Raw genomic sequence first — 10,014 nt, 5'->3', positions numbered from 1 at the left:
TAAGTTTTCCTGGGCTATGAAGGATTTTTTTTAAAGCAAATTATTTTTATAATTTCTGTTTACAGAAAGTTTCCTGGTCTACTTGTGATGGGCTGGGACATGTAAGCATTATTTTTCAACTGTTTTGTTGTATATTTCCATACAAACGAGAAAGGCTCAGTCCATCAGACACCATATTATCATACGCATAAAAAAAATTGGTTCAGCGTGTGGGAATGGATCATTGATTTTATTGTTTGCACTCATCCTGACATTCTGTCAAGAACAGCGAGGAAACATGGTGGGTGGTGCCCGTATCCATGGATACAGGCTGGAGATGGCTGAGAGGTTGGAGGGGCTGGGGGCTGGTGTAGAGGAGCTGAGTTGGCAGGGGTCCTGGCAGTTCCGCTCTCTAATAGAGGTTCTTCTGCACGTAGGCGGCGATGTACTTGACGGCCAGCATGGTCTCCTCACATGTGGGCTTGATCTGAGACTCGGGCAGCAGGAAGCCATAACGACCAGTGTCACGCAACTCAAAGGTGTAGGAATACTTTACTCCCAGGTCGTAGGCCCAGTCATCAGAGCCTCCAGCAGCGGGGTCTGAGGACAGATAAGGATAGAGGGATTATTCAGAGTGGGATATGCTGATGACCTGGGACAGCCTAAATAATGCTTTAAGGGGCCAAAACAAAATCCTTGCTAGAAATGGCTTTCTCTCATGATAGGCAATTGCTTTTTTCTTGACTCTAGAGGCCATATACTGTATATCAAGAAATGGTTGGTACATTGTGAACACATCATAATGCATATCATTATAGATTGGAGATAGAATATCAAGTTTACTCTAATACACTATTTCTCCATGGAGACAAATGCAGCTGCAATACTTGCTGTACTTACAGATGGTTGCAGCACCAGGTCCACTGGTGTAGCTAGTACCATACAGACTACGCAGAGCAGCAGAAGCTTCCTTCGCAACCTTCAGCTACAAAACAGAACAAAAAAAAGTCAGATCAAAGGACCAATCAGAAGATTTTTTACCAATGTTTCCATATACTATATGTTACTGAATACTTTGATATATCTGAGCCTGATATATTCCTGTATTTACACACTTCAGACAGCATCAGAGAACATAGAAAATATATCAGAAGTTAGCTAACATTAGCCACCATAAGTCACTGCTCATACCAGACCAAGTTAGGTTGTATCAGCAAAACACCTGAGTAAAAATGAATTGAGCAACAGTGCTTTTTCATCTATTATGAATTCAACTTTTGATTTCTAAGTGTAAGATTTTTTTTCAAATTCTTTTAAAATTTTAACAGTATTGAAATAAAGTGAAAAGGAAAACCCAGCTTGTATTAAGAACAGTAAATACATTTTATTTTTACCCACCATCCATTGTTTAGTGATATTACAGAAAAAAGTAAAACGCTTCAGTAAGTCCCAACAGGAAATGAAACCCTCAGAGAAATGCACAAGCAGGAAATTATATTTTCTGGAAGAGCAGATGAGTTATGACTGCTCCCCAGAGATCTTTTTGTCAGAAGAGAACTAAAATTACGAGTGAGTAATAGAGAGGCAGAGACATGAGATGTGCCTCAGTTAGTGTGAGAGCTGGAGCAGGGGTGTGAGTGTTAACTGTACACCCCAGTGAGTGGTAAAAGAGCCATGGAGTAAATGATTTGCAGCAGCCAAGTGTGACCGTTAGATAAGAGTCATAATGGGACTGGGTTGAATTCTTTCTTAAGCTTTTGGAAACACCTTTAGAGATATTATAATCAGTTTCTATTCTATTCATATTATATAAGCTTTGTTCTGAAAGTTTATATATGCTGATAGTCTTTGAAAAAAGAACAACAAAATGCTGCTAATCTTAAAGACATTTTTCACACTATTTAGTTTGCCTCTAACGAGTGTGATTTTCTGTATAGATGTACTACTTTTACCTTTGATGCCTGTCTGACAGTCATTACACGAAGAGCCGTATTGATCCAAAATGTAACATACCTTCGCCTAATGCAGTTAATCTATTGTTATTGTGTTCCTAATGCATACATTTCCATTATGGCTGTATACATTAGGGTGCCGCACTTTAGCAATGCATGTGGCACTGCCATGATAAATAATTTATACAGTCATTGTGACTGACCAAGCATGTTCACTGTCCTCATTCAGCTTTATGTACAATACGCAATTCATGGCAGATAATGTTGACTTACCAGCTCACTGTGGTGGGCAGCCAGCTCAAAGGTGTAGGAATAGGGGAAGAGCAGCAGCTGGGAGTAGGAGTGGATGGTTAGGTAGGCCTTGAGGACGGACTTGTTCCTGCGGATGAAGTCGGCAACGTTCTTGACCTCAATCTCAGACTCAGGACTGTAACCACAGAAGGTGTCGCTGCAGGGGTTGCTGGAGGCTCCAGTGGCTGCATTGAAAAGTACATTGTTGAAAATCATGAATGGAGGTATTTATTTTACTTCTTCAAATGCATTGTAACTTGGCTTAAAGGCGGGATTGTACACATGAAGTTAAAAAAAAAAAGTCAAGATAACTCAGCCTGTGCTGCACAGAGTTTGGGCATTTATAAAGAAATCAGTTTCACATATATACCCCCCATCCTTGCAGTAGTACAATATAAAAGTACCCCTTTAGGATATCACCATGTATATGTTGCACTTACTGCACCAGCCAGCGTTCCAGTTCCTGTTGGGATCGGCACCAATGCAGCTAGATCCAGAATTCCTGGAGCGAGTCTTCCTCCACATCCTGTTCTAAAGTCCCCCAGTGGACAGAATACACATATCAGACATGCATTTGTTAACATATTAGGGTAAACTATGAATCTAAGCTTGAAGTTGGAACTTACGCTCTTGTGGGTGAAGTCGTAGCCATCAATGTTAAAGACAGGCAACACAAATACATCCATCTGGTTGAGCAGGCTGGTCATCTGAGAATCACTGCCATAGGTGGACAGAGCCTAAAGACGATTGGAAAACATTCTGTGCTGTTATGAGTGGGTGTCTTTGTATAAACTCTTGCCATTCCCATCCAGGTGTTTTTCTTACCTCCTTGACAAACCATTGGCAGAAAGCAGGAGAGATCCACTCTCTAGCGTGAATTCCACAATCCATGAAGATAGCGGGTTTGGTGGAGCTGGACGTCTTACCAAGCTGTGGTTGTTAAAAGTAAGAATAAAACATTTGTGAGAATAATCAGTGGTATAGTTATCCAACAGTTTTCAAAACGAGGGACTGATATATCAGGCAAGTCTTGTAATACCTTGAGAACAGTCATGGGGCGTCCCTCGTAGGTGCTTCCAATCACCTGCTTGCTGATCAGGTTAGGGTTGGAGGAGGAAATGGAAGCGATCCAGGACTGGACCTAAAATTACAGGTAAAACAAATAAGAACAGGAAATAACAATCAGTCAGGGAAGAGATTGTGAGATTGTGATTGTGATTGTGGAACAGATCAATCTGTTCCACAATCAATGATCCTCTTACAGTATCCCAGGTGTTGTACTTGGTGTAGCTGTGGGCTCTGGGAGAGGGCTTGTTATCAGCCTGAGCATCAACAGAAGCCTGCACATCCTCAATGAGGACCCTGAGGAGGAATTCATTAAAACAAATGTTCAAAAAGCACATGTATTGAAATAAACTTTTGTGTTTGATCATGTGTAAATCAGATAAGAGAAGATTTATTTTGTATCTTTGTCTCGTGACCTACCTATACTCCATGTCATTCTGCTGCAGCGTGGTGTACACCATATCCAGGTACATGGCAGGCACACGGATGTCCACATCGATGTCAATGGTCACCAGCTCGGGGCTCTCGGGTCTCCAGAAGTCGACCTGCAGATGGCACTAAAGTCAAACACTTGGGCATGTTGTACTCAACCTTTTCATTAGACAAATTTTGATGAGCTAAAAAATATCTTAATGTGAAGTAAATGTGAGATGACAGAAATCCAGCAATACAGAAAGTAACTGAACCAAGCATTTATAAATGGTGCAATTAGATACGATTTGCATATCTAAACAGAAATTCAGTAAATGTACCCAAGAATCCAATTTAGCCTTTTCCACCATAAGTAAACCAATTAAATCCCATGTAGTGAATAAATAAACCATTATAAGTTGTGAGTGTGTGAGAGTAGGCATCAAGGTACCTCAATGCTCTTAGCCAGGTCCTTAATGAGGGTCACATGCTCATCAAGTACAGGCTTCAGACGGAAGACTTTCTCACTAGTGAAAAAGAGAGAGAGATCCCAATTATGGTACAGTAGCCACAGTTTTGTGGTTCACATTACTGAGCAGTCTCTGTACTATACTGTAACATAATACTCTGTGCATGTATAAAATGCAAACTGCAGAAGTGCTGGCCTTTCACAAGTGTGAAATACGTTGTGCTTTTTAAATTTGTTATTCAATGGCACTTTTGTGAGGTTTGTACCCAATAACTGTTTTATACATGTTCCATGTTTTAATTAATTTGTGTACATGTATTTGCAACTGCATGAAGCTACAGTGATCCAATTGTTTTAGAAGGCTTTAAAGTTGTTTCTTGTTTGTACAATACCCTTGAAGTGCCTTTTTAAAGAGCCAAATAAAACTGCAAAACATTGGTCCAAATGACAACATACAGAAAAGTACACTACGTACAACATTTGCAACCAAATGTTTGTGCTAAAGTGCATTTGAGCTAAGCAGTCTGTCCTTTTGTCAGAGGACAAATGTTGACAAAGACCAGTTTCATAAAAAGACAAACTCGTGCTTTAACTATTGGTCTAACAAATTGCCGCAAATATTGATATTGACATGCCAATTGATGGCAGGCAAATTACATTGAACCATAATTCAGTACTCATTTGACGCACTAGACATTGGCTGTCATCCTACTGTATATTTCATAGCAGACAGGTCAAGAACCATACTACAGTATTGTCATGATTGGCACTGTAATTTAGACATTGTATGGCAATAGTGTAACACATAATTGACAGAAATGTGTATTTCTGCTTTGACAAAGAATAGATATTTACCCTTCGAAGTGAGTGATTTCAGCCAGGGCAACAGCCACCAATCCGAGAAGCAGGAGGGCCCTCATGTTGTCTGTGATGCTGAACTCACCGTTTGACAGCACTTATAACCTCGACCTGCTGCCCATCTACCAATCCTCGTCTGTAATGCAGCAACATGTCACACATCCTCCAAAAAAGCCACCTGTTGTTTTTAGGTGCTACGTGGGGTAACATGATGACATAGTCAATGATTAATAGATGCTGGAGGTGCTTTTTGAGCCATTTTGAGCCAAGGTCACTCAATTTTGATCCTTAATACTTAATCTCAGATCAAATGTTTAATTCTGGATGTTTTGGTAACTAAGGACACCTTTTCATGACTAATCAGGATCATTTGTATCTATTTATTATAAGGTAATACAAAGGCAACTTAGTAGTACTTAATTTTTATTTTATTTATAATTTCATTTATTTACAAACTGTAAATTTACAGAGTAGGAAAAAAAATATCTCAACATGTTTAAATACCACATAGACAACAACCAGATATATTGACAATGATCCCCCTCCCCTGCCTGACGTGTTTGTGTAATACTCCTTATACTTATACAGCATGTAACTCCCAGGCAACATTACAGCATTTCAAACTCATTATGCAAGCACTTAACCACATATAGTATACAGGCACTAGTTATCCTAGTTACATATGTTACAAAGTGATATGAACTTGAACCACATTTGTTGCTACACTTTTCCAATTTTGTATGTACTGCAGACAGCTGCTGGCATAGCGTGCACAGGTGCTAATGTTTTTCTTTTCTTTTTTAGCTTTGGCATCTTTGCTGAGCACTTGATCACTGTTCCAACTGGTGAAAGACCTACTGAGCACACAGAATGGTTATCACTGGACAATATATCACTGCACTGTATCCTTAAGGCACAACAGCGACAAAATCCTGCAGTACATGCACATTTTATATAAATAATGGCATAAGCAATCTGTAATTATGTATAGTCTTTTCTAGCTTTGATATACAGTGGTTAACTCCTGGATTTTCTTTACTTCACTGATGTCAGTGAGATTTATTTGACATGCTTCTAGAGAAACATCTGCCTCCATAAATGTAACAAGCATGAGTGCTGTGTGACCTGATGGTTTATGAATGATCACTATTCAGATAAGCACTGCACAACGTAATGAATGTCTCTTGGAGTCACAGAGGGACATGAATACAACATGTTATCTGTTCTGCATGGTTCAGTGCTTGGTAATACAGTTGGGGTTTTAAAAGCATGGAATTTCTTCATTCTTGGCCCCTTAACCACAGAGCAATAGTGCGGGAAGAGTGAACGTATTGTCTCTCTTTGTTCTTCTTTACTTGTCGTCAGAGGAAGCCTTGCTTTTAACTGTGAGGCTCAACGCCTCAGAGGCGCGAAAAGAGAGGGCGCTCATCTTGGAGCTAATGCTTGGGTGAGGCCCTCTAGTTCCACTTGGCAAGCAGCGCAACAGACACAGTAAGTTCTTGCGAAAGTTATGCCCAACAAATCCGTACACAATAGGGTTAACGCAGCTGTTGAAGTAGGCAATGCAGATAGTGAAGGGCATGGCCGTGTCTATGATTTCCAGGATGGCACAGTTCTCCACTGGTGTCAGCTGGGTAAGCACCTGCATTAAGTGGAACACCTGATGGGGCACCCAGCACAGGAAGAAGGCTAGGACAGCAGCTGCAAGCATGCGCAGTACCTCGTCATCACGTGAACGGGAACTTTTCTGGATGTGCCTCGCCCCAACCAGCGCCCGTCCGATGAGGCAGTAACATGTGATGATGATAACAAAGGGCACCAAGAAGCCCAGCAAGCTTTTTAGCAGGTTGATGGCCAGCAGGAGCTCTTTCACCCTAACAACATTTTCAATGGGCGGGTGCAGAATGGCACACACTGTAGTGTAGTTTGTGATGTTGAGGACGTCCCTGGTCAGTGCTGTGGGCACACTAAGCACAAAGGCAAAAATCCAGACCACTACACATGAGATACGGGCGTATAGCACAGTGCGTAACCTGCGTGATCGCATTGGGTGGACGATAGCAAGATAGCGGTCAATGCTGAGTGCAGTGAGGAAGAAGATGCTGGTGTAGAGGTTAAACATCACCAGCCCTGCACTGGCCTTGCACAGGAATCCTCCAAAGGGCCAGTGATAGCCTGTGGCGGTGAAGGTGGCCCACATGGGAAGAGTGATGAGGAAGGTGAGGTCAGAAACAGCAAGGTTAAGCACAAATACGTTGGCCACCGTCTTGAGCTTCATGTAGCAGTAGATGACAGCCACTACCATACTGTTTCCGACAATGCCTACAACAAAGATACAGCCGTAGACGATGGGTACCAGGGTGAAGATGAATTCATGGCTTCCAGACATGCCGCATGTCAGAGCTATCCCTTCTGTCGTTCCTGCCGTTATATTCTGCATTTTTCTTTTTAAAGTACCAGCTCCTGGGACCTTTAAACAGGGGCCCTGCGTCTGTGGTGGCTGATACAGGCCTTGGGCGAGGGCCTCAACAAGTCCTATAAAAGAAACACAACAAAAATGTCACCGGCGGTCTAGGGGAAGAGCCATCATTACCGCTGGCATGGCCCATAAACGCTAATCCACACGAGCCCCAATGAAAGTGCTCACCCTACACCAGCTCATTAAAGACCTGCACATTAAAGCCATTCTGACGCTTTATGTTATTTCTGTAAAATAAGAAGCCATGAAAAACAGATGTTCTATGTTATTCAATATTCCAAAAATGCCCTTTGAAACATCATTATTCAGACAGTCTGCATTCTCCCTTCTCCTTTATATCGTCTCTCGGCTAATGAATGGCAACAGTAAAAACAGTACAGTGTTTATCAAATGGTCCGTCCATCTGGGTGGACTGTCAGCACCCGGAAGGAGAACATTTATGCCTTGTGTTACGACCTGTGTTAATGAAGACTGCATGGCAAACTGCGAGCTTGGATAACAACACCATTAAACACTGAGGTACTGAGGGAGGAGAGAGAAAGAGAGGGTTGAGGCTCCAGTCACTGTAGAAGACATGTCACGTTTCAAACCCTTGGTGTGCAGAGATACATTGTACCCAGCATGAGAACTTCTAATCAGCACACACCTAAACAAACAGGACAGCAGGGATTCGGCTCTGTGGAAACTTTGCTCTGTGAGAAAATCAAACCTGCGTGCTGCGGAAATATTTGCCTCAGGGCTCGTTTTTGCTTCATTTGTACCAGCAGAATGTGAAATGGGAATAAAAACCTAATTCTACCCTTTGTTTAGAGTCTTTATGTTTTAATAGAATGGCTTAGTGAGTGTCATTAGTGGGGCTGATGTAATAATATTTGCATAAGCCTCATATATTCTATCACTATAGCTGCAAAGATAGTTTCTGTTACTAATTACATGGAATTGACAACATTTTCACAGTTGCATTAAAACCAAACAGATGGCAGGGGAAAACATGCTCTGAATTTGGAGCTTAAAGGGGGAAAACAGCATATCCAAATAATTCTAAAAATATATATTGCGGGCTGTTTTTTTAGAATATAAAGTGGACTATTTTGTATAATACAGATCAAATGTGGACTACACTGTATAGTCTGCTGCATAAAAAAAATGTATATCTTCTGATTACCAGTTTCACTAAACTAAGCAGGCGTCTAGCCACAAGATGGCATTCAAGCTTCAAGATTTTACTCCCATCGCAGAGCTGACACAGTACTGTGATATCGTGATGGAAATTATTGTACATTTAAAAAGTATCGATCACTTGCCTTTTGCAGAAATATAGTTGCTGCTGTTGCTCTTACAGCTGGACTTACAGTACTTATTAAATGCACATTTAAAAACCTTCCCTATCTGCATTCCTATTGCCCTCTGGTTGGCATTAAGACAGTCTGAGCCCTGCCAGTAGAACTATTTTATCTCCCAGTCCAAGATCTCCTAATTTTCCACTAGGTTTCTGTGGGTGAATTCTTTGGAGAAAAAAAAACAACACTCCATGCACTAAAGCAACTACCGTATCGGTTGCAGATGTGGGGATTGTTGAGCGTGGAAGATGTGTGGGTGCCAAGGCCAACAGAATAATGAAATATCTCTGCAAGTTTCCTGCACAGATCCTGGTGTAGTAGGTAGGGTAAAGCAGCAACACAGATGTCACCTCTTGGATTTACTGTATATGTGTTTTCTTAACATAATGATTATAACAGTGGGTGGCTGTAAATTTTAACTACACAGAAGACAGAGGCAAAACAAATCAGTTTCACTGGTTAGGGATCTAAAACTGTTTAAGAAAATCTCTTGATGCTGAGAAGATTTCTGGTGACCACAAATGGAAACATGGGAGAAAATAGACGCCACATGCCTCTTACCATTATTGAAAAGGCTGGCATTTTAACCAAAAATATTTTTCCCTGAGGGAGATGCTCAATGCCAGGGGATGTCCATAGGGAGTGACTATAAAGAAGTCTGACTATATAAGTCAGCCCTAAACCTAATAAAAGGTGAGATTGCACAGACAGAAGGTAAATCGGAAGGTGGTGATTTTGTGTGGCCAGTGAGCTGTAGCTCGGAATTGAGATGGCGCATTACTGAATGATAACCATAAACCCTGGGTGACCATAGACAGGAAGGCAAACATCTACTTCAAAAGGTCCATGAACAAGCTGCATCCTGTCGGACGAAACAATGGTCTGCATGGCCCTGCACTGTTTGCAAACACACAGCACATGACAATGAATGATACAATCTCCATAAGGAGGAAGTTTGGAGACGTTATTGCTCTACATAGGCTGACTCCTTAAAGGAGAATTCCGGTCAAATTCCGGTAGCTCTGTTGTTTGTAAATGTATAGTACTGTCAGTAGAGAGAAAAATAAAAACAATCGGTGCTGCCTCCACCGTGTTATCCTCCTGCTAGAGGTAGCAGACAGAAAGGCGTGAAAGTTGTGCTAATTCAGCTGTGTTTAGTTCCGGTGTTGA

At 41.4% G+C, this 10,014-nt stretch overlaps 2 protein-coding genes across 4 annotated transcripts in view; both read right to left on the bottom strand.

The window, feature by feature from the left end:
* Positions 1-210: 210 nt before the first annotated feature.
* Positions 211-5,210, bottom strand: cpb1 (carboxypeptidase B1 (tissue)). Its single transcript, XM_032504132.1, has 11 exons — positions 5,023-5,210; positions 4,150-4,225; positions 3,708-3,832; positions 3,485-3,584; positions 3,262-3,363; positions 3,048-3,152; positions 2,849-2,959; positions 2,663-2,753; positions 2,205-2,407; positions 880-964; positions 211-579 (listed from the first exon to the last, which is right to left on the bottom strand). The coding sequence occupies exons 1-11, from the start codon at positions 5,085-5,087 to the stop codon at positions 392-394; spliced, it is 1,251 nt and encodes a 416-aa protein (XP_032360023.1). The 5' UTR covers positions 5,088-5,210; the 3' UTR covers positions 211-391.
* An 813-nt stretch (positions 5,211-6,023) lies between these two features.
* agtr1b (angiotensin II receptor, type 1b) overlaps positions 6,024-10,014 on the bottom strand; it is an 8,537-nt gene continuing 4,546 nt past the window's right edge. For 2 of the 3 annotated variants that reach the window (XM_032504135.1, XM_032504133.1), the window contains exon 2: positions 6,024-7,560. In XM_032504135.1, coding sequence (XP_032360026.1) covers positions 6,377-7,465 — 1,089 coding nt within the window. In that variant the 5' untranslated portion in view covers positions 7,466-7,560 and the 3' untranslated portion in view covers positions 6,024-6,376. Of the gene's footprint in view, positions 7,561-9,405; positions 9,480-10,014 lie in introns of those variants that run through there. The other variant, XM_032504134.1, reaches the window with a different exon arrangement.

The sequence above is a fragment of the Etheostoma spectabile genome, chromosome 22 (assembly GCF_008692095.1).
Source record: "Etheostoma spectabile isolate EspeVRDwgs_2016 chromosome 22, UIUC_Espe_1.0, whole genome shotgun sequence".
In the NCBI taxonomy this organism is placed as follows: domain Eukaryota; kingdom Metazoa; phylum Chordata; class Actinopteri; order Perciformes; family Percidae; genus Etheostoma; species Etheostoma spectabile.
This window is presented reverse-complemented; position numbering and strand designations above follow the sequence as displayed.